This window comes from Macaca thibetana, chromosome 12 (assembly GCF_024542745.1).
Source record: "Macaca thibetana thibetana isolate TM-01 chromosome 12, ASM2454274v1, whole genome shotgun sequence".
NCBI classification, from domain to species: Eukaryota; Metazoa; Chordata; class Mammalia; order Primates; family Cercopithecidae; genus Macaca; species Macaca thibetana.
In genome coordinates this window covers 2,591,854-2,616,665 of record NC_065589.1, presented here as the reverse complement: position 1 = coordinate 2,616,665, position 24,812 = coordinate 2,591,854, and the positions used below count along the sequence as shown (strand labels likewise).

Sequence of the window (24,812 nt, the reverse complement as noted above, 5' to 3'; positions counted from 1 at the left end):
CTGTGCCTGCCAGAGCCCAGCGGCAGGCAGAAGGAACCGCAAAAGGGGAGCCCGGCCCCAGAGGGCAGTGGCTGGTGGAGGAGTGACAGACTGGGGGAGTGGCTGGTGGAGGAGTGACAGACTGGGGGAGTCGGGGGGCATGGAACCAGGAGAAGGGAGTGGAGAAGAGGGGCGCAGCGCAGCTTCCAGGGCCAGGGAGCAGCGTGAAGACAGACAAGGGTCTGCTGCATCTGGAGCTGCAAGGCCGTCTTCTTGGCAGGAGCAGTTTCAATAGAGTGATGTAGATGAAGGCAGCTTTTTTTTCAACTTACCGAATTGGTACAGTTTTTGTTTTTCATTTAATAGATACCAAAGAATCCACACAATAGCTGAATGGATATAAATCACATCGTGTTACTCCTCTGCTTCAAACCCCCAAATGGCATCTCATCTCATCAGATTAAAAACCCACCAAATGCACCATGACCTACCCGCCTTCCGCCGTGGCCTCCCCTCCCCCAACTTGTTCCAGCCACACTGGTTTGGCTGCTGGGTGCACCTTCCCACCACAGTCCTGCCTCAGAGCCTCTGCACCTGCCGAGCCCCTGCCCTTTGCTCACCCGACAGCCCACAGGACCCAATCCTGGCCTCACTTAGGCCTTGTCCCAAGACGGGCCCTTTGTCACCCCTAGCTACTCACCACCGTGTTACTCCGGGTTACTTCTCTCCCTGGCCTTTGTGACCTGACAGTTTCATCTATTTGTTTACTCTGTCTCCCCCACTAAAACACATTTTCAAAGACATCAAGAATTTTATCTGACACTTAAATCCCTTAAATCTGGAACGGTGTTGCACATAGTGGAAGCAAAATACCTGTTAAATTAATAATGGCACTCAATAAATTAAGTATCAGACCAGGGGGTTCAGGAGCTGTTTGGAAGAGAAAATGCATCTAAGTATTGGTTGGTCGTGCTAACACCTAACTTGAAACGTAATTATTTCAAATTTCCCTAAGTTTCCCCATTATGCAAGTAGACCCCACACGTGCAGCAGCCCCCACACAGATGCACTTACAGTAATCGCAGGTGGTGTAAAGAGCGATTGTCCTGCTGGAGCCACGGCCCTTTCTCGAACTTAAGGTATTCAATGTCCTCTACCACCTAAGACAGGAAAAATTCAGGTTAAACAGAGAACCCCATTTTAGAAATGTAAATGAAGTAGCTTGTTTTTGAGACAGGGTCTGGCTCTGTCATCCAGGCTGGAAAGTAATGGTACAATCACAGCACACTGCAGCCTTGGCCTCCTGGGCTCAAGCAATCCTCCCACCTGACCACCTCTGCCTCCCGAGTTGCTGGGACTACAGGCGCCCGCCACCACACCTGGCTAATGTTTGTATTCTTAGTAGAGATGGGGTCTCGCCATGTTGCCCAGGCTAGTCTCTAACTCCTGGGCTCAAGCAATCCTCCTGCCTCAGCCTCCCAAAGTGCTGGGATTACAGACATGAGCCACCATGCCTGGCCAAGAGGTAACATTTTAATACATTGTAAGCTATGAATATCTAGCAGGAAGAATCACACCATAACAGTCAGAATGAAAGTGAAGCTGGCTGACCTTTAATGAGATGGTGGGGTTGAGTGTTGCATGGCAGTATGGCCTTGCCTAGCTAACACTCAGGGATCAGGAAGTAGTGCAGACACTACCCTGCAGGCTGGGAGAACAAGGACAGGCGAGAACAATCAAGACTAGGGAGAAAGATCAGCCTTCAGGACAGGCGAGAACAATCAAGACTAGGGAGAAAGATCAGCCTTCAGGACAGGCTACTCATTTCTTCCCAAGTAAGTTCATTCTAAAAGGCAAAACCCAGCCTCTCAAAATGACAAAAGAATAAGATATAAACCCATTTCCTAGAGAGACCTAATGATCCAGGTGCCCGGCCCCAAGGCTGGCTGTCTGCACAGTCTGACCTTCCAGAGGAGTAATCCTTCCATAAGCATTCTTTCCTCAAAACAGGCCAAACTCAGGAACCCTCTTTAGTTTCGAGAATTTGAGTAGATTGAAAAACAAACTCAAATAATATAGTGTAAGAGACAAAATGTACTATTCTTCTGCTAAGATACATGCCACCTAAACAGTTTCTCAAAGGTATATAAATACTCTAAAAACAGAAACAGAAGGCCGAGGAGAAAATGAAATGTAATTTAATCAGTCTGAGTAGAATAAACCAAGGTCTCAAAAGAACTTTACAACTGGTAGTAGGAGAGCCTGGGCGAGAATGCAGGGCTTCCCTCTGCAAGGAGAATGCTCCTCTCTGTGCAGAAAAGCTCAGTTAACCTCCCTCTTCTCATCCTCCCAATGCTGAGAGGCAAATGAAGCGTGCTTGTCATCCCAGCAGCCAACTATGCAAAGCTTCTCTGTTACACGGACGCCACTCACACTTCAAGACCAGATCCTAAAATGTGTATTTTCTTCTAGAATTGTTATACCTTGTTTTGGTTTTAGTAATTTATGCTTAATACATAAAATACAAAATAAAAAACTTGTTTTTTAACAAATGGATGTTCAATTGCCTCAGTACCATGTAAGAAACCATTTTCCTCTACTTCCATTTTTGTAATTATCCTTTAAGGAACTAACTTTGCCAAACTGAAGATATACACAGGTGCATACGTGTCTCTGGACTCTTGTTTTGTTCCATTAGGCTCTTTATTAATTCTTGCATTAACACCACAATGCTCTCCTTACTATAATCATATAGTTTGTTTTTATACGTGAGAGGGCAAATATTCTTTCGTTACTCTTCTTCAGATGTTTTAACGTTTGTCTGGCTATTATTCAAAAAGTTCCCTGAAAACTACACCAAGATTTACTAGACTTTCACAAAATACACTAATTTAGGGAAAACTGTTATCTTTACATGTAAATCTTTCCCATTAACTAATCTAACTTTCAATTCTCCATCTCTTTAATAAAAATGGTGGAGTGGATGGCCCCCGATTCCGTGGCCTCTATAATCTTCAGATCATAAAAACTGAATTACTTAAAAGAATATCAAAACCTTATGGCCAGGGGAGTGTGGTGATGGATTTGACTGGCACTGCTTTTAGGTGATAAAATAATGATGTTTGTTAAGACCACTGGGAATCTAACTGACGATCTGATTTGCAAGAACCTTACACATGAATCAAATGTAGGAATAACTTTCAACTTTTCAACCATTTTCTTACCCTTGTTGAATCTTCAGCTTCTCTTGCAGAATACTGTAAAATCTCACATTTTTGACTGTAAGAAAAAACAAGATGAAATTCATGTAAACTTTTCCAAGCTGAAGTTAAATGTGCTAATGAATACAAACCGCTAAAGTCTCCTGCTCGAATTTAAAACCTCATGTTCTCTGCACTGGGCACCATGCTGGGCATGTGAGGGCGCATTAGAGCTTGACTGGTTCAGGAGGACATGTTGAAAGAAGCCAGAATGTTCTCATGGCTGGCTTGACAGTGACAACAGCAGGTCCATTTCCTCGTTTCCCTTCTCCTGACTACACTGCCCCCAAGCCAAGGGCGTGACAGACCACAGCCATCACTGTCCACAGGAACAAGGTACATGAGCCACGTCGGCAGCTGCACATACCATCGCCAAATGCAGTGCCCGCTGCAGGGAAGGACAACGAAGCCCAGGGCCTAACCGAGGACAGGCACAGAGGGCACAAAACTGGCAAAGTGGGACACAGGTTAATTGAGCTACTAGGATTTAGAATTTACGAGACAAATGAAACCCTCAAAGTAACCTGTTTCAGCCAAACTATACAACAGGGTAGCAGCAACTCAGTTATCTTCATCCTTGATCTTTAGTCTGGCCACTGAGAATTTAGCACCAGGTCCCAGAAGGAAGGGAGCAGCAGTTCACCATGCCCGCTTCCCCCATGCCTACACTGACCATTCAGAGACCTGGCTGTCCAGCCAGGGGATGACTGAAAAGCAGCAGGTTAGCATGTCCATACCTCACCAAATGAAGAAGCTGCCCCTGCCATCATCTCCAGACCACCCAGAGGGAGCCTATGCAGTCCCAATCCTGGCCAGAGAGGCCAGCAGACAGGCTGGAACAGGAGGCTCAATGGAGTGCCCACCACAGCAGAAACGCTGGAAGCCCCTTCCAGCATAATGTCAAGGGGCTACTGTGGCCCACGCATCATCTGCCCAGTATAAACAAGGGACATCTCATTTAGGTGCCGGTTGCAGGAAAGGACAACAAAACCCAGGGCCTAACCGAGCACAGGCAGAGGGCATCCTTATACCGGAGTACCCTCCACACATTTAGGATGTAAACATACAGGGTAAATAAATACTCCCAAGAATGTACAAGCTATTTATTCTCATACTGAAATCAGCATCTGACCCCTACAATGGTACCAAACAAACTTCACCTACCCTGCTGACCATCTTCAACAGACCACTGGTGAGTCACATTCCACGGTATAGGTAAAGAGCTTGTATTTTATTAAGTCTCATCGTTACTGACTCGTATCACTTCCAAAGTGTAGGAAAAAGAAAAAAGTCTTCAAGCTCTACAATCACTCAGTAACACATCTGTTCCACACAAGTCTGTAACACACAATTCACAGAGTCATACAACTGAGTAACAGATTCTTACTGCAACAAGATCACTGCATCCCTCACAGCGCTCTTAAGATCAACATAAATGGTCAGAAACTGTAAGCAGAGTGAACAATAAATCCATAGTGAGGAAAGTAACTTACTGCACTTGCCATTAGGGCTGGCAAGGAAAAGGTCACGCTAAATACAGGACTTGCTGTATTGCTTCCTGAACCGTCTACAGCTACTCATTGTTATTACGAAGAGAAAGGCACAAAGTGACAAAGAAGAGTAATTCCCTCTGCAAGTCACCTAAGAGAATATTCAACTGAAGCGTACAGGAGACAGAGGTCTTAAGCATCCCTGATGAACAGGGCTGGCACAGAAACATTATTTGTTCTCACACAGCAATATGAAAGGTCACAAACTATTTGACATACTTGCACAAGAGTGGACATGAGAGATCAGGATGATGTGACAGGTACATTACACACACATAACTGAACAGTCATCAGCTGAAGCCCCACCAGGAGCCAGGCGCTGTGTGGGGTACGGAAGGTAGGGAAGACAGGGCTCCTGCCCTCAATGAGCTCCAGACCCCAAACTACCTACTAAGAGCAACCTGGAGAGCCCATTTTCTATCTCCTGTGTGCCTCGATTCAGCATGCTGACAATCTCGGCAACAGACAAATAAAATCGCCTCTGTCCAGTCACATCCGCTTCTCATTCCCACTGCCTCGTGAAAGGAGGCCTAAAATAAGAAGGTATCAACTGTAGAGTCAGGGATCTGGAGGAAACCCCACAAAGGACTGGGCCGGCAGTTCACGTGCCACCTCAATGGTGGTTATTCCTACAGGTCGCTCAGGGCCGAGGAGAGCCACAAGCTGTATTCCTGAACCTGCAAGTTACTTCAATACTTCCAGAGCCTCCCCAGCTCCTCACCCACCTTAGAACAATCTGAAACAACGGACAGTTACAAAACTCGCTACATGTCAGGCTGGCCACTCAGTGCTTCTCTTCTTGTCTCTGAAATCTCAGAGGAGATGATTCTTTCTCAGAAAGGCCTTCCCTACCCTGTCTTGAGTACCTCTGTGTCTCAGCTAACACTGACACTGGGAGCTAGCATTGTTGGAGTTGAGTAAATAAACAGATGTTGAACAAGGGAATGGCCAAATGTTTGTGAAACTAAGTGATACTCATACTCATTAACACATTCATAATTAAGGTAATGAGGATAAAGACATGTACGCCTAAGATCTGGGTCATAAATATTGACAAAGCCAGAAAACACACATTCCTATGAGAGTTAGCTCATTGTGCCTCTTAAAATCCCACAATACAAATATTTTGGAAAAGGCTGCAATGCTCTTTAGGCATTCATAAGCAACACATACAAAAACAGTGAAGCATCACCATATATCAGCATGTGACAGAGAGAAGGGCTAACACAGGAGGAACTGCTCAGAGGAAGACAGGAGACAAAGAACTTCAACGGAGCCATCATCTTGTCAGGTCGATCTGCTTTATTTCAAACACTAGTATTAAAACTAAACAAAACAGTTCTCTTACTTAGTTTTGATTTTACTGTTCATTAATTACCTATGATCTAGCGATATTGTCTTCTAAGGTCTAAGATCTAACAATAAAAATATTCAGTGTTTAACTAAACGATTGTTTAAATATACAAGCCCAGGAAACCTAATATTGTTTCTGTCGGGAAATAATTCCTGAATTCTAAAACACTAATGGCCAATAAATTTTAAAATACAACTCGTTATAGGCTTCTTGAAATTTTACATAAAATAGTTTCAGCCAAATTTCATAGTGAATTTCTAAGAGAAAACTTCTAAGATCCAAGTCCATCACAAAGCTGCAGTTTGATCTTGGTCTACAATTCAACACTTAAAATAATGCATACTGCACAGAGTACATCTGGTACTCATTCTTCAATGTGTGACAAACGACCCCTACACCAATTGGCTCCCATCAATCCATAGGCTTGAGCTGTCAGGTAAGATCTACTTTAACAATGAACAGAGACTGTATCTGTTCCTAAAACAAGAGCTAAAAGCACAGCAAGCCCAAGTGGTAAGAAATAAACGCCTGAGGCTTAACGAGTCTACGAGGGTGGCAAAGCAAAAGAAACTCGCCCCGTGCGCAGGCTGAAACCAGCCATCATTTTGCTGATGCTGTAGCTAGAAATTCCATTTGAGAACTTATGAGAAAGCTCATTCGCAGTGATGTTTCTGAAGCCAGAAAATCTCCAAGAGTAATTTTTGAGCCTGAAACTCTAGGGTCAACTATCTCTGTTTATGCTGTTTATTCACGTTGGCTCTAGATACTTCCCTTGGTATTGTGGCCTTGGAAATAGGGCAGTACAACAGGTTAAAAGGAAGCCAGAGGCCACCCTGTCTTCTTACCACCTAAGAAAGAAACGCTCACCACAAACAAGCAGAGATGACATAAACGTTAATACTTATGGTACAGAAAAAACTCGCTAAATAAAACATTTTTCTTACTTTTTATTGTTTATTAATTACCTACGGTCTAACAATATTATCTTCTGAGGTTGTTCATTGTAAATATTCAGTATTTAACTAAAATAAATTTTAAAATAAAACTTTTTTCTAAAATTACTATATCTTTCTTTATTTCCAACTTCACAGTTACTTTGAAATTTTAAACAACAAGAACATGAGATTTTTAGGCACCAAAAGAGGCTTAGGTTTTTAAAACGTATGAGAAATAGTATAAAAATCTTCAATTCAAGCATTATTCAAACAATCTGAGTTTAACTGGACTTGAATGAGTGTGGCAGACACTCCTTATACACGAATATACCCCAGAAGCACAGAATGACAAGCCATAGGACAAGCGAAACCACATTTTCCGTGTGCTTTCAACAAAGAAAGAAAGGGGGAAAAGGAAGAAAGACAGTCTGGTGGTGTTTCCTTCATCTAATCCAAACATCTCTCAAGGACATCAATGAAGAATGTCTAGAGAAAATGTTATCTTTCACGAATTTTCTCCATGAATACACTCCCAATCAATCCTTCTAGGTAAACACAAATGTTTAGTTGACACCTGAAGTAAAAATACGTAAGTTCTCTACGGTAAAACCTGTCATGGAATAGAGCTTGGTTTACTTCTAGCATCAAAAAACTTCGGAAATATAGCAGAGCAAAAGTATTGACAAGAAAACCAAAACAAACAAACCAATAAACCCCACAAAAATCAAACTGAAATGTCTCCTGTTTTTCTTATTTATAAACATCAGATTAAACATCTCAGACAATATCCACTGCAGTAAATAAGACAGAACACTGCCCGGGCTACTGGAGCCTGAGAAACGACTGGCAAAGAAGTTCTAGTCCCGTAAATCGGTCGTGCGTTTGGCTCACCTCATCTCAGGGAGGAAGGTCTTCTTATAGGCATTCTCAATGTCCTGCAGATAGGCAGAGGTGATCTTCATTTCATGTGGCTAAACAAAAGCAGAAACATCAAACAGGAACATTTAGAGTTCATTTTCTTTGACCTGTACATATATAAAATGCAAATCACTGGGCACTATTTTCTCACCACTAACGTCGGGCACTGTGGGGACTGTGGGGTGACAGCAAAGGGCCCCAACGTCAGCTAGAATCATTCTCCATCTACGAGAGTGAACACCTGAGCCTGCCCATGTGCTCCCACAGCGTGACTTTCTCCACACATCCTAAGATGCGTACTTAGGGCAAGAAAGAAGCCTGTTATCAAGCAGCACTGCCTGTCTTTCCTGTGTGCCTCATGCCTGAGTGTAGCAAAGAAAGAGCTGCACCAAAAATTGGGGGCAGCGGCCTGCCTGTCCGCCACCTGTCCTCGGCACACCCTCTTCTTGTCCCGACTCTCCCTGCATCTCTCCAACTTGCTCTCCACCTTCATCGCTCACCCATCTCCCTGCAACCACTCCTCCCACTTTCTACAGCTCTCACCTCCCTCATCATCTGAAATGTGCTATGCCAATTTCAGAAACTTGAAAATCCAATTACAAGTAGCAAGTTTTAAAATGTAAAACTCCTTACAGTTTCACACTATCTTCTCAGCCTGTTTCATTTTCTTCACGTCATTTTCCTCTATTTGACATATTTATTATGTATCTCCTTGTTTGCTGTAGGTCTCCCCATCAGCACACGAGCTCACGGGGAGGACCTCACCCACCCTGCTCACTGATACACCCCCAGCACCACCAGGGTCCGGTACACAGTGGATGCTCAATCAACACTTACAGGAGAGAGGAAGGAAGAAAGAAATGAACAAGCCTGCTGTTTCAACTTACAAAATGATGAAAACATTCTAAAACTGGATTACGGCAAGAGTGGCAACAACTTGGTAAATTTACCAAAAATCATTCCATCGTACCCTTAAAATGGGTGAATTTTACGAAGCATGAATTATACCTCACTAAAGCTGTTCAAAGTAAGAAAAACACTATCATTCAAAGAATATTTACTGAACACGTAATTAATTCCAGTAATGAGACGGGGTACAGGGAAAGGATGACAAAGGCAATGTTGCATTTCTTTGCTCTGTCAAAAGGGGGAAAGACTGTAATTGGGAGTTCTATATTCCAATAAGAACTTGGTGTCTGAGCAGAGACCATCTTTGTTCACCTTTGCAGCCTCCAAGGTGCCTGGCACAGGTGCCTTGCATATATGAGGTGCTCTGTATTAGAGGAGTGAGTGAAATTAACAAAAGTATAAAAGAGGTGATATGATCATCTAAATCTCTATCATTAGCTATGTTCCAAGTAGAATAAGATTAAACGTTTACTGATTATAAAAGAAACTCTAGTGTAATACAAGCCCATAACATGCAACATAACACAACCATCTCAGAAATCAGACCTGAAGTTAATTGATAAAACATGTAGTTACTGATCACTTTGACTGTTTTCTTAGAATCTAGAAATGGTTTTCGGATATTCCCATCAGTTATTCCCAAAAGCTGCAATATTGAGACACAGACTGCATTGAAATAAAAATCAAAATAAGAACACAGACTTACTAATAATGTGACATCTTTTATAAAATGGGGTAATTTCAGCTGGTGACAGTATTAAAGACTTTACTTGGAAAAATTAAAAAGTTGACAGCTCTACTTTAGACCTCAGAATTATTTTTGAAATACTGTTTTCCCAGATAACAAAAGAATTACCTAAAGAATGTTAAATATATGACTTTGTTTTTCCCAATAAATGTCAGCATAATAAGCAAAAGTGTCCAGTTATTCCACTGAGAAACAAACATTTTGAACTTGCAGTTCCCTCCTTTTGCCACTTGATGGAAGGTTCTTGGAAGTCTAACTATGCAACATACTTAAAAGCATATGCTTAAACAGTAACAGGTCCAGAGCGGCAATAGAAAGGCATACACAGATGTCTTGCTGTTTCTACTGTTGCAGCAGAGAGAAGGAAAGTTAGTCTCCTGGATCTTTCAGGAGCAGCAAAAAATACCCAGAGCTTTACTGTGGCGCTCACACCATCCAGAAAGGTATTTCCTGAGCACCTACAAGAATTCCGGCAGTGAGGGTGGGCACCAGAGCGAGGAACAGGCAGGAAGTCCTGCATTTTCATCACAGTATCAAAAAGGAGACCATATTCTCCTCGAGGGAAAAATAACACAGTATTAAACAAGAACTCGCCACAGGGCAAAGACAGTCCTTGTTTCATCTCTGGATCCTCCACCAAGCCGCCAACACAGCTACCCACAGACTCAGGGTCCCTTCGAAAGGCATTGTTTCCAGGCCACCTAATTAAGATCCAACGAAAACTACAAAGAGTAAATGGATGTGTGTGGAGATCACCGCTCTACTGTGCTGGAATCAGTAAGAAAAAGGGGGAGAGGCACGATTTGCGTTAAATAGATTGAAGTGATGAGGGATAGAAGAAATTGCTTTCAGTGTGAAAGAAAACGATAGGACACAAAAACCTCATCACAGAACAGAAAGGTACGTGACAGAGGGATGGAGGATGCTCTGCCAGGAGGCCCTCCCCAGTCTCCAAAGTTTAAACAGCTGAGGGGACTCGGGGACCACAGTGGGACCGCAGAGCACTGGTGGGCAGCAGGTCCTCAGGCGGCGGCACCAGGCCAAGCCCTGGGGTCTCCCCTCCACCCCTGCAGATGCCCTCTCTCGGGTGGGACCAGGGTGTGTGTCACCCCTCCTAGTGAGGACTGGTGGGAATTAGTGTGCTATTAACACAGGGCTTTTAGTGCTGATCTACATGAAAAATGGAGACGCCTGGCCTTTGGTTTCAAACTGCATTACATCTCCTTTCTTCTGAATCCTCCTCTGGACCTCTGGAACGGGCACATCGATGTAGACCACCAGGTGCGGGGGCAAGTATTCGCAGGCAGTGATGTTCTTCACTTCGTTGTAGTGGTCCACACCTGGCACACAAGAGAAATGGGCACCGTCACCTACCAGTCCCCACACAGGTTTCTAAAACACGCTACCCCCTGAATAAAAGGGCAAACATACGTGCAATTCTCAGAGAAAGCAGCAATCTACAGACCCTAGCTCAGCCACAGTTCTAAGCACTGACCACACACGGCATGTGACTGTGCTCCAGGTGCCACAGGGCATGTGCAGACAGCAGCTGTGGTGCCCACAACCCTGCAAACAGAGCTTCTCGCCTCTACTGTATTTACAAACCAAAGGACTGAGGACCAGAGAAATTAAGCTACTTACACAAGTAAAATATCAGCATTTAAACTGTGACCTTAATCATCCTAAAAGACAGATCTTTAGCACATCTTAGCCACATTTAAGGGGTCACTTTTGCTTTTGAGGCAAGGCGTAGTTCACGCAAGATGGAGGTCACAGTTCAGTGATCTTTGAACTGAAATATATTCCATATACCTGCAGTGTATACCTGCTACTATGTTTCTTCATAGTAACAATAGATACAACAGTCTGGTCTTCTCTAGAAAATAAAAAACAGCTTTAAACACTTTATTTTTCAAATAACTCAGCTGAAAATCAAGCTACATTTATCCCGGTTCAGTAAGCATAATCAGTTGCACAGAAGTATCTACTGAGTCTGATTTAGTGACAAAATGAAACTGAAAGCAGCTAAGGCTGAGGAATAATTTTCCTAAAGTGATCACTACACAGAATGCATAATCCAGACGGCATCCGCAGGGCCCATGCCACCCAAGGGAACCCTGCCGCTCCTCAGAACACTCTACACCTGCATGTGCTCGTGCACACCCGACCTCCCGGAAGCCAGCAGAGAGTGCACGCCAGTGCATGTGGAGAGGCCACGTTGAGAAGCCATCCCCTCTGCAGCTTTTCACATGTGGAACCTTCCAGAAGTGACAGATGGCCACACTAGGGTCCACAGAAAGACAGTTATTTTGAGGAAATGGGCTGGGCACAGTGGCTCACGCCTGTCATCCTGGCACTTTGGGAGGCCAAGGTGGGCACAGATCGCTGGAGCCCAGGAGTTCAGGACCAGCCTGAGCAACATGGTGAAATACCATCTCTACCAAAAATACAAACATTAGCCAGTCTCCTAACCTAGTCTCAAAATAAATAAATAAAAATTTTAAAAGTTAAATTAAAATTAAATTTAAAGAAAAGTTCCAGTGAGTATTCCTAGTAACCTACTCCAGAGGCGATCATGGGATGGGCCTTGGCTCATGGTCAGGGATGGCATGAGCTAAAGAAAAAGACCACCCAGGAGGAGGTGTGACAAAGCGAAGGACGGAGGCTGCCAGTGGAGTACCGTTCACCTGAGCATAGAAACAAACCCGCAGCCAGGCAGAGCACACGGGGCCTCAGGTCTGCTTCCTGACTGCTGGGCCGGTAGCAGGCTGGGCTCTCCTGCTGCTGAGATGAAACCTTCCTTCATCGAGTCTCTGCTCTCACCTTCCTTCCCGCCGATACACTCACTTCTCAGGTGGTTCCCACCTTGCTCTATGCCACCTGTCCTTTAGCCAACATGATCTGCTTTCCCCCAGCCCAGCCCTGAAACGACTCTGGCTAACGTCACCAGCCCCCACAAGGTGAAACGTGACAGTCACTTCTCAGTTCTCATCACAGTTACAGCACATGTGACACCAACAACCAACTCTCCCCACATCCCTTCTGCTTCCTCCTGTGCACCTCTGATCATTCAGCTTCAATCCGTCAGGGGGGTCTCATCTCCCCAGAAACAGTCCCCCAAGGATCTGGTCTCAGCCCTCCCCCATCACTACTTGGGCTTTCCCAAGATAAGCATGCCCTTGGTCAGTGCTGGACCCCCAACGCCTGCAGACTACCTCCAGCCCAGGGCAGTCCTCAGACTTCAGCAGACACTCAGCAGACGCCAACAGGTGTCTCCTGCCACCTTGCCATGGGAACCTCACACTCAGGAATCTGACCTACCCAAACATGAAGCCACCTGGGTCCACTGCCCCTGTGCGTCCTTCCCCCTTAGCAGCCCACCAGCTAGGGCAGGTCCACGCCACTCCCCACTGTGCACGCAGGAAGCCACCCACCCAGGCCTGCCCAGTGTCCCTCCTGAGCAGCAACTCCCATCGCCCAGCGCAGCCTCCCTGCTGGGGATACCTGTCCCACCCCAATTTCCTCCCAGATAGGCTCCTTCCACTTCCGTCTCTCCTCACCAAATGCATCCTTCAGACGAAGGCCTGCAACCATTTTAAATTCACATCTAACCACCTCTGCTATGCTAAAGACCTTCCAGTGGTCCCTCACTAGTTTCAGGACAGAAGCCAGCATCCCTCGCCAAGGCGCAGCTCCTTCCTCGTGCAGCCTCAGCCAGCATCATTCTCCCCCAGCACCCAGCCCTCACTACAGGACACCACCACCAGCCTGCGGCACATGCAGGCTTCTCCACCATCCCCACGCCTCCCTCACTCCTGCTGCGCTACAGATGACAGGCCATTCGTCAAAACAGCTGTCCCTGACACTATCCCATCTCCCAGTTGGTTACACATTTCTCCTATGTGCCCCTAAAGCAGCCAGGAGTAATGCTCAGGAGCTGCTAAGTACACTTGATTGCAATTAACCATCTCCGCTGGTTCAACAGCCCCCAACCCTGGGCCTGTGGGAGCCTTGTCTTATGTTTCTTCATATTCATATCCCGAGCACCTAAGAGAACCTGGCACACCACAGGCACTCCAGAAACACCTGCTGGTGACCTGACCCGCTGCTCAGCATACCCAGGGAGGATCAGCCCCCATCAGAAGCAAGGGCTTGCAGTGCTCTTGTGGGCGGCAAGCTCACAGGTGGAGTACCCGCAACACCAGGACACACAAGCAGCCAGGAGCAGGCGTCTCCTCCGCAGAATCGCCACCTGGCTTGCTTTGGCCTCCTCTTTCACTCACTAACCAATAGTACTTCCTCTGAGTTCCCAGATTCCAGTTTTCCACTGGCTCCAGCCACCTCAGTCTACAGATGAAAACGCCGTCAGTCAGGCTGTCCACCAGGCCTGTTCAACACACCACCCAACAGAGTCCTAGTCACAGACACCCCAACCCCACCCTGACTCCTCAAGGTCAGCCTGCTTCAAACCACATGGTCTTTGTTCCTTTCCATTTGCCACTTGTCAGACCTTCCCCAATACAGCAACACAAAGCTACTGTCCTGAAAAATGGCAACGTGTCAGAGGGAAGGACTGTGGTGATGCCGGCAACTGGCAGGGCCAACATCCCAATTCATCAAAATCATACACTAGAAACTGGAGCGTTTATTACAATTAGAGCTACAGCCTAGGTATTGCTAGGGCAGGCTGAGCGCGGGGCAGGTTCTAACGGGAGGCTGTGGGGACTGCAGTTTAAGCTGTGTGTGTTTGAGGTCCGGGGCTTCAATCTGCTTTTACAGGGAGACACGATAGCACAAAACACACCTATTTTAGGAGGGAGAAAGGGTGGAAGACATCTTAGGAAGTCCCTTTTTCCAGTGGAGACCGATTAAGTAATGGCATTTATTCATCAACAAACATTCATAAACACAGTAAGTGCAAGGTGAGTCTATCACAGCCTTTGCAAAGACACACCACACACCCAGAAGCCTGTCTGCAACCCTGACTCACACTGCTTTCGGATGAATCCCTGGTTGTACATCGCCTCCAGGAACACAAAGTCACTGAAGATGGAGCGCTCCAATACAACACCTTGTCCTGTTTAAAAACAAGCAAACAGAAACTGAAAATCAGACACAGAGCATAGCACTGTCAACTGATCACTGTATTTCAGAAAAAAGAAAATAACAGTCATTTACAATTCCATTTCCACACCAAAATACTGAAAAGAACATACACATATTTAAAAGTGGAAAGTCATTTTCAAAAACTGAAATTGTCTTTTCAGTTTTGAGCAATATAACATTGTTTCATTCAGTCAGCTATAACGGAAAGCATCCAGTTAATACAAAAAGTGCTTTGTTTTTAAATAATGTATTCCATCCCTACAGTGTCCACCCCCATCCTGCTCCTGCCCCCACCATTCCAGTCAGGTCTACCAATGCTGGGCTACTTCTCAACCTCACCTCCGTCCACTCCCAGCCTCACTGGCTGTGTTACTACCACAGCAGCCCCGTCGGAGACTGATGCAGCTCAGAGCACTGGTCCCCGGTTCCCAGCCAGCCTCCCTGTGGTCAACCCTGCTGTGTCTGGGCAGAGGCTTCCCCTAATCTTCCTACCTAGCTTCTCGCCGTGGCCTCCTTCCTCAGAGCACCCACCACTCACCTGGGACAAGACATTCTTGTTTCCACATCGAGTCTTCGTCCCCCTACTAAAACACAGGCTTCCCTCCCTGTGGCACCCGTAGCTCCCAGAATGGGTCTGGCACACAGCAGTCATGCACTAAATATTTAATGAATACATTAACCCAGCGCCAATGTGCCCCAAGAACACTGAGATGGGAGCAAGCTGCACCTTTTTTTTCTAAACGGGAAATAGGTTACTATAGCACACAAAAAAACAAGGTTTTGTTTAACAAGTAAAATGTTTCTTTTTCATTTTAAGAAATGAATAGTCAGAAGACAGGGTTGAAGAATGCTTCAAAAAGAACGTGGAGTAAGCCTGGATGTCAGTATAAGTCCATGCTACGACATCAGCTCCTGGATTGGCTCCTGGTAAAGCACCTCAAAACAGAAACAGCAGACCACATTGTTTTCTTAGGAGTAACACTAACTAAGATCAGGGCTTACGTTCATATAAGAAAAGAAAGAATCACTAATAAAATGTTGAAAAAGCAAGACAATAACTCCACCACTGTACAACTGTGTAGATACGTGTCATGGACACACACTGCATCCATGGAGACCTGAAGGAGCACAGGCAGCGGCTCCTGAGCACAGCTCTGAGAAGGAGCCCTGTCAGCCGGCCACTCTTGGTGAAAACCACATTCTTGTTCTCACAGCTCAGACCCCATGAAGCCAACCCTAGCGGGAGCTGAGCTTGTGTGTGAGAAGCTCATCAGAGGCACTGCCAATCGATGAGCGTGGCAAGCACTGCAATGTAAAACAGACACACAGGCCCCAAGAACCCACCCAGCTCCCTCTCTCTGCACACAGATGTGCCCTTTGCTGCCACCTGTGAATTCAGGACTGCCGTGGCATGGTAGCTTTGACCACAACTCGGCAGTGCATCTGCGGTCCAACTCTCAGGATGTCTAGCATGCACTGCTGTTTCCCAGGATGATTACAGTCGCCCCTGGCTGGACCCTGACCTCGTTCTGCACACAAGTAGTCCATGTTCCTGCCTTTCATCCACATTCCCTTCCTCTCCTAACTATACTTTCTGATCCCTGTTCTCCATCTCCCTGACTCCCCAGTACACAGCTCCACTTTCTGGTCCCTGTCTCCATCTCCCCGGCTCCCCAGTACACAGCTCTACTTTCTGATCCCCGTCTCCACCTCCCAGCCTCCCGAGTACACAGCTCCTGCCCATTTCCTTCCTGTTTGGACATCTTCAAGGGAAGCATCCTCTCCTCCTGCACTGGCCTATGGGACTCTGCGTGTTCTCCCTACCCCCGTCATCTTATCAAGGTTAACGTCTACCTTGTGGCTTTATGGTGAATTCCAGCCTATCTCTGGGCCCTCCAGAACAACCCTATTTTGTTGGCATCCACATCTCTGTCTGTATGGCACATGCACAATCTTCATAAGTGTGATCCCATTTCCTCCTGGACACTTCTATGCTCTCTTTTCCCCTTTGTTTTGACACATTTCATATATAAATGAATATGTAAGTATAGAAGCCTAAAGCAGTGCCTTGAGAATTCTATACAATCCATAAATCTCACTCCAGTATCCACAGTGAAATAGCATTAAATTAATTCTGAAGCAAAAATAACACAATCTCAAGAAATTCATGATCTTGTTGGAAAGACAGAGCTTACTTCATCAAACACCCTTAAAGGAAAGCTCGACTCAGTGGCAATTTAACGTGGCTGAATTCTAGAACAGCATTCAAGTACAGAACAAGTCTAACTGCCCAGAAATACTGCACCTGTCGTCAGCAAGTGCTCCAAGGCATCCGAGTACTGCAGGAGGCGACTGCTGTACAACCAGGACTGCAGGCGGTAACTGTGGCCATCATTGCTTCTCGGATCATCATAAAATTTCTCCAAACTAATATTGCCACTATAGTCTTCGGCGAGGGGCTTCCCATCTCCTGTGGTACTGTCTACATAATGAATCCCCGCTTCAGGAAAGTGCTTGAAGCCTGAAAAGAGAAACAATCAATGCAGTCTCACGTACATCACTCACTTCCCGCAGGGAGCAGTGTGGCCTAGCCAAAACACACAGCCTGCCCGATTATCACCACCAGGGATGGCATCAAAGACCTAGAGAAAGTCACCTTCATGCCTGGGTTTCATCATGTATGAAGGGAATACACAACATATACGAGCAAGCATGTGAGCGAAGGAGCTTGCACCGTGCCCTTATCCAGGTTCCTCCTGAAAGCACTGCTCCCTGTAACCACAGGAGCCCCCTCTGGCGGGCAGCTGCTGTCATGCAGGTGCTACAGAAAGGTACGAGGGACACACAGCTGCACCAGGAGTCCGGAAGGGGCTCTAACCTTGGCTGTGGGACCCAGCTATGTGGCAGCCGCTCACTTAGGAGTATACCCATCTGTGAGTGAGTACCATCCTCAGCTCTATTTCAGAGGCTGTCGCAAAGTTCAAACACAACAGTTTACGTGGAAGTGCCCTGCTTACACTGTCCACATAAAATTCCAATTCAAACTGACAACCATCATGGATTTTTACAAATTTTCCAAACACAAAAGATTAAAAACAGCTTTTTCTTGTTTTATAAAACAGCTTTTTCAATAAACAAAAATGTGAAATACCCATCTTAGGTCCAATTATTAAACATTTAATATTATTTAATATTAATATTGAAGAAACACCAGTGAAATAAGCAACCATATATCTGAGAAAAACGTATCATTCTGTATAACATAAAATCGTACCTAGTTTCTCTGCTACTTCTTTTGCAAGTCTGCCTTTTCCGGTACATATATTGCCATCTACAGTTATCACCTTGCTGTGCTCTGTCATTCTTGTGCTTGTTTTATCCCCAAATAGGAAACGCCACATTCCATAGCGCAGCTTGCACTGCACACTGCTATGAATTCCTCTCTGAAAAACACAAAATCACACAGCAGCACGTTGTGACCACTCTGGTTCCTGTAGGCATTAGCAATTATTAGGTAAAAATACTGAGAAATCTCTTGGTGATAAAAATGCCAACATCTACATCTTTATTGCCTATTAATTTGTTTAATTAGCTGTCTATCCCCCACCACTCTGTACATGCAAGTTTCATTAAGGGCAGATATATTGTCTGTTTGTTCACTGCTAAATCCTCAGGCCCTGGAACAGTGTCTGAAATTTTTATTAAATATGTTTACTATGTTCAATAAAAATTGGAGGGAGGGAGGGAGGGGGGATGGATGGATGGATGGGTGGATGGATGGACAGATGGACGGACGGACGGAAGGAAGAAAGACAGGGATGGAGGGGAGCTTGGGAGTGAAGGGATGGGAATAAAAAATATTTCTCTAATCCAAGCTTCTGTCCCCAGCTCCTGACCTAGTTACTCCACTGCCTATTAAACAGCTCCACCTAGATGTCCTGAAGGCACCTGAAGGTAACAGAGCTAAGGTGAAAAGCCCCCAAATCTGCTTTCCCTCACAGCAGGGAATATCCACTACCTAACAAGCAAAAGAGAGCAAATTTGAGTGACACCTTCCTTCAACTGCAGAATTACGCACAAAATCCTAACTCTTCAAACTCTTTGGACACTGCATCACCTCCCTATGCTATGTGCTGACTCTGTAGACATCCTCACACCTCTCATCTATAAGGCAAAGACCTGCTTCAACTCCTGTCTCCAGCGTCCCAATTTATTCTCCACGCTAAAACCAAAACAATCCTTCCAAAAAAAGAAAAAAAAACATAACCAAAAGTAAAATAAACTGAAAAAGTTCAACACGTATGATGGGATAATAGCCTTACCATATACAGAGATTGTATAGCACAAGAAGCAAAACAAAGAATAAAAACACATAGCTTATTTTAAAATTATAAAATACAGCTAAAAACCACATGAAAAAGTGGTTAATCTTGCTACAAAAAAAACAAAAGACTATCATCAAGAGACATTAGTTTTTCATGTATCAAAATGAGAAATAATTTTTAAAATGATTACAGAGTTAGGACAACACAATGAGTACCATCCTAAACTGCTAATGGTAATGAAACCTAGAGGACACTGGGTCTACAGCATTAGGAATCCATTCAAAGGCTATATACATAAGACTGACCTATAAGGATGCTCAATGAAGTATGATATGGAACATCAAAAATGCAAATAGAAACCCTTAAATGTCCGACAACGAAGGAATAGTTAAAAAAAATTTAAGGCATTGCCATATTATGGAATACTAAGTACTCAAGAAAATATAAAAATATTAAAATACTTCTTTGTGAAATTTAAATAAAACAGGAGAATATAAAATATCAAGATATTTTTCGATCTTGATTTATTTGATAACTGAAGAGTAAGGAAGAAACAAGTTACAAAACAATGCAGAGCAGACAACCCAATTTAAAAATGGGCAAAAGATGTGAACACCTCTCGCAAATGAAATTAACTCAGATAGCAAATAAGCATATGAAAAGATGCTGAACACTGTATGTCATGAGATATTCCAAAGTTAAAACAAGATACCACTACGCATCTATCAGAATGGATAGCAATCCAAAGTAACGGACAGCCCCGCACGCTGGCAAGATGCAGAGCAACAAGGAGAGCCTTCACTGCTGGTGGGAGTCAAATGGCACAGTCACTCTGGAAGATGGCTTGGCACCTGCTTAGAAAACTAGTCTTACTACATGATCCGGTAATCACTCTTCCAGGTATTACCCAACTGATATAAAAATGTGTTTCCAAAAACAATCTGCACATACATGATTACAGCAGCTTTATTCATAATTGCCAAAAACTTGAAGCAACCAAGATGCCCTTCAATTGCTGAATGGATTAACTGAAGTACATCCATGCAATGAGATATTATTCAGTGATTAAAAAGAAATGAGTTATCAAGCCACGAAGACATAAGTGAATCTTACACAGATACTTCCAAGTATTCAAGGCGTCTGAAAAGGCAATATATTGTATAATTCTAATTATATGACATTCCACAAAAGGCAACTATGGAAATGGTAATGATACCTGTGGTTGTCAGGGGTTCGAGGAAAAGAAGGGTTTAATAGGTAAAGCAGAGGCGAATTTTTTAAGGCAGGGAAGCTACTCTGTATGAACCTATAACAGTGGCGACATGCCATCATCATACACTTGTCAGAACCCATAGAACCTTATAGCACAAAGAAAAAAATCCATAGAACCTTATAGCACAAAGAATGCATGCAATGTATGCACATTTTTGAAAACTCATTAGGTAGAAGGATCCCAGGATGTAAAGCAGAGTATGACAAAGCAATCCAACTGTGTTACAAATGTATGAAACAATTTCACTGAAAAAGGCGGGGGCAAACTGCTAAGAAATGAGTAGTCAGTAAGAGTAAAGGCAGAAGGAAGAGAACACAAGCACTGGACTCCGTTTCTGCTCAACATCGCATCACCCCAGCACCTAGCAGGGCCCGACCTTTAAATGGCTCTTGACAGGGCTGCTACGTGAATTATCGAATGACAAGCGCGCGTGCCCCCGGCCTGCCACCCGCACACTGGCCTCCCGCATCAGGGCAGCCTCCGGGCGATCACCTCCGCACTCCAGCGTTTTGCTTAAAGCTGAGATAAAATGGCCTGCAGAAGCTCGTGGCCCCCCTGAAGTCTGTCCACGACCAAAGACCAAACAATTCCGGAGGCCGGAGGGGTCCCCCAAACCCACCCCGAGAGCGACCCTGGGAGCCGCCGCCAGAGGCCGGGTGAGATGTGGAACTGCCCCCCTCCCCCACCTCGCCCGCCGCCGCCCGCTGCCCGCTCACCACGCGCTGGGCGCCCGCCGCCAAGACTCGGACGGACGCGGTCGTCGGGGCCAGTTTCAGGAGCCGGAAGGCCATGGCTACCCCGTCAGCTCAGGCTCAAGGACCCAAGGGGACGCGGTCGCGGCGGGGCCCTTTCCTGCGGCAGGCGCGCTGCCGTGACGTCACGGCTGGGGTGCCCGCGGCGCCTGTCGGGAACCTTCTAGCGGCGCGTCCGGGCGGTGCTGCGCCGAGGCCCTCGGGGGCTTCCGCGGAGATCGCCAGCGGGCTGCCGGGGGTCCTGCGGGTTGGGCTGAGGGCTGAGAGGCGGGGGTTGGAGGTGAGGGTGGGGGCAGCAGGCTCGCTGCCCGGCCCCTGCCTAGGTTCTGAGTTGCTGCAGTGTCGGGAGAGCTGAGGCAGCCCCGGGCGTGGAGCGACCTCTCAGGGTCCTGCGTCTCAGGGTCCTGCGTCCCAGGGTCCTGTGCTCCCCGCGTCCCCGAATCCCGCAGGCGCGGTGTGGACGTCAAAGCGACCTCCTAGAGAACGTTCCTAACTCTCAGAACGTTCTAGCTGGGGAGGGAAAGGGGGAAAGCGGGGCGAGGAGCGGAGGGACGGGGTGGAACCTCTGCCGCGGGGCGCCAGTCCGGGACAGGGACCTGGCAGGGACGGCCTGGGTCGCCTCTGGGGCTGAAGGCTGAGTGGTCTCATCCAGGGGACCTGCTGTGAACACATTGAATAGAGGGGAAACAAACGGAAAAGCACACGCTCCAAGTCCATCTCTTAAACCTGTGCTCCCGTCAGGACCTGGGCTCTGGGCTCCACGTAGGAACCTTGCGTGTGAGGTTTCCTTCCAAGTACGCCTCCTGTTTGGAAGGGTTTTTATGATCTTTTGTGTTCCTCGGGCTTTTTGTTCTTAACCCCTGAAATATTCTTTAACTTTGTTTTCGACTTTTCAGAAATGATCATGCGATTGTAAAACAGTGGGAATGCGGCTGTGTAAACTAAGGCCGGTTCTATGGATGTTTCCATAATTGAAGAATTGCTTTTTGTCAGAAATACGGATTCCCCGTCCCCAACGCAGGGGGGGGCCTGGTTTTCAGATCCTGGAGGGACCTTGAAATCCATTTAACAATCTTCCAACCAATTCTGATGCAAATAGTCCACATGAGAGAAATACTGGTCTAGACTCTGTTTTCCGTGAGCAGGGACCACGTCCACATCCTTCGCTGTGCCCCCAGCCCCATGCAAAGCTCCTGACACATCACATATGCCACAAAGAAAGTTGTATGAACACACATACAACTGGAGGGTGTAACCAGACAGCCCTGAATCCTCCAGCCCCACTGAGTCACAGCTTATAATCTTCAAATAGAAGGACTCAAGGCCTCCCTTCACATCTCCATATCTCTAGAAAGCCCAGCATCTTTTTCGGTGTTTCTGAGAATTCTGGGAAATGAATGGGGGATGGGGGGGCGTTTTCAGATTTTTCTCATCAGCTTTACCCCAGGTGAAGACACGCCTTTATCTTATTTTCTAAGGTAAGATTCTAGTGTTTCACCTTTTACTGATGGTATAAGAAAAGGAGAGAGATCACCATAGGAAACAATATAAAATTAAATAATTACCGGACGTCGCCGTCCTAAAGCTTCTTTTGAACATTTGGTATTATTTATTACCTACCATTATATTTTGGAAATTGGCTCCCCGTGTCAGGCACTTCTCACACTGCCTTCTCCCTGGACATACTCATCGGGAGCTGGATTCCAGGGCCTCAGGACTGAAGGAGATAAAATCCATGGAGGCGGGGCTTCTGGTTGATGGTGCCTGGCTCACCTGGTGGTGGTGGAGGGCTCGTCAATCCAGAGGAACAAGGAGCCCCGCTGGGCAGCAAATCCTACACCCAGCAAAACGATTCTTTGGTGGGTTGGGGGGGATGAGAGAAACGAAGGATTCTCAGGTGATGAAAAATCTAAGAGACTTTGTTTCCAGTGAGCTCTTCCCCCCTTTAAAGTTTGGCTAAAGGAAGCTTTCAAACAGAAAGTAACACAAGAACGCTGGGGCCTTCAGAAGGAAGGAAGAACAACAGAATAGGTAAAATAGAAAAATATAGTAAACGATCCCTCACTGAGTTTTTAAAATTATATTTGGTGGTTAAAACAAAAATCATAACATCGTCGATGTAGTGCTTACTGCACATACAGGAAATACGACCATCACTATATAAAAAATGGGGAGGGTAAAAGCACCTACATGAAAGAATTCTGTGATACTCCCCTTGAAGCAGTAAAACATCCACACAAATAGGTTGTGAGAAGTTACATCTGTGTGCTGTGATACCTAGAGCAACCACTACAAAAACTATACCTAATGATATTTCCCAAGACATTATCAGTAAATCAAGATTGGATTCTAAAAAAATGTACTGTATTCATTGGAAGGTTAAAAAAAAAAAAAAAGGCAAAGGAAACAAGACAAAACACAGCAGACATGAGCCCTAATCTGTTAATTATTTGATAACCTGAACAGTCCTGTACCCATTAAAGAAGCTGAATCTGCAATTTTAACACACAACCCACTTCCCACCCCCCGCCAGAGAAGATTCCCGGTTCCAGATAATCTCACTGGAGAATGTTAGCAAATGTTTAAACAACTTTATACAATCTTCTCCAGAAAACAGAAGAGGCTTTGCAACTTGTTTTATGAAACCAAAACCATACAAAGACAGGATGAAAATAACTTCAAACCCCAGTAGACTACTATCTCTCATGAACATAGACACAAAAATCATTAACAAAATGTCAGCAAATTGAATCCAACACTATATGAAATGAATAAGACACCACAACCCAAGGTGATTTATTCAAAAGATGCCAGGCTAATCTGGTATTTGAAAATCAACCAATGTAATACACCTTATCCGCAGGTGAAAGAAAAAATCTATGACCAGATTGCCTGATGCAGTTTTTTGCATCACTTGACGAAACTAAATACTCATTTATGGTAAAAGCAAAAACTGCTCTCAGCAAATAAAACTGCTCTCAGCAAATAAGGACAAAACTAAATATTTATGGTAAAAACAAAAACTCTCAGCAAGTAAAACTGCTGTCAGAAAATAAGGACAAAACTAAATACTCATTTATGGTAAAAACAAAAACTGCTCTCAGCAAACTGCTTCAGTTTGATAAGCACATGCACGAAAACTGCATCATTGTACGTAATCATGAAAGACTGAGTGCTCGTCTTCTAAGTAGGAAACAAGGCAAGGATTTCTGCTCTGCCCACTCTTATTCAACAGAGCACTGGAAGTTCTGGTAATAGGCCATGCAAGAAGGCAAAAAATAAAATTCATACAGATCAGAAAGGAAGAAATAAAACTCTGTTTTTAGTTGACATGACTGTTCACATAGAAAACCCAAAGGAATCTACAAACAATTCCTAGAACTAATGAGTGAGCGCAGCAAGTTTGCAGACTGAAACGTCAACATATGAAAATCAACTGCATCCTACATACTAACAACAAACAGACGGAAACTGAAATAAAAGATGGAATACCATTTACAGTTGCTTCAAAGAAAATATAATATTTAGGTCTAAATCCAGCAACACATACACAGAATCTGCATACTAAAAAGTACAAAACACTGATTAAAACAATGAAGAAGACCGCAGTGATTGGAGGGGCTTACGATGTTCATGGATTGAAACTCAACAGAGTCATGAAGTCACTTCTTCCCAAATTGATTTTTAGGTTTAATGGAATTTC

The 24,812-nt window shown here is 45.1% G+C and overlaps 1 protein-coding gene across 2 annotated transcripts in view; it reads right to left on the bottom strand.

The window, feature by feature from the left end:
* The window catches only part of NDUFA10 (NADH:ubiquinone oxidoreductase subunit A10), a 206,838-nt gene that overhangs the window by 99,631 nt on the left and 82,395 nt on the right, over positions 1 to 24,812 (bottom strand). The window contains exons 2-9 of one of the 2 annotated variants that reach the window (XM_050751546.1): positions 21,074 to 21,216; positions 18,034 to 18,202; positions 17,065 to 17,280; positions 14,644 to 14,730; positions 10,872 to 10,993; positions 7,970 to 8,049; positions 3,204 to 3,258; positions 1,054 to 1,139 (exon numbers count right to left, since the gene is read on the bottom strand). In XM_050751546.1, the coding sequence (XP_050607503.1) occupies positions 1,054 to 1,139; positions 3,204 to 3,258; positions 7,970 to 8,049; positions 10,872 to 10,993; positions 14,644 to 14,730; positions 17,065 to 17,280; positions 18,034 to 18,202; positions 21,074 to 21,148 (890 nt within the window). In that variant the 5' untranslated portion in view covers positions 21,149 to 21,216. Of the gene's footprint in view, positions 1 to 1,053; positions 1,140 to 3,203; positions 3,259 to 7,969; positions 8,050 to 10,871; positions 10,994 to 14,643; positions 14,731 to 17,064; positions 17,281 to 18,033; positions 18,203 to 21,073; positions 21,217 to 24,812 lie in introns of those variants that run through there. The other variant, XM_050751547.1, reaches the window with a different exon arrangement.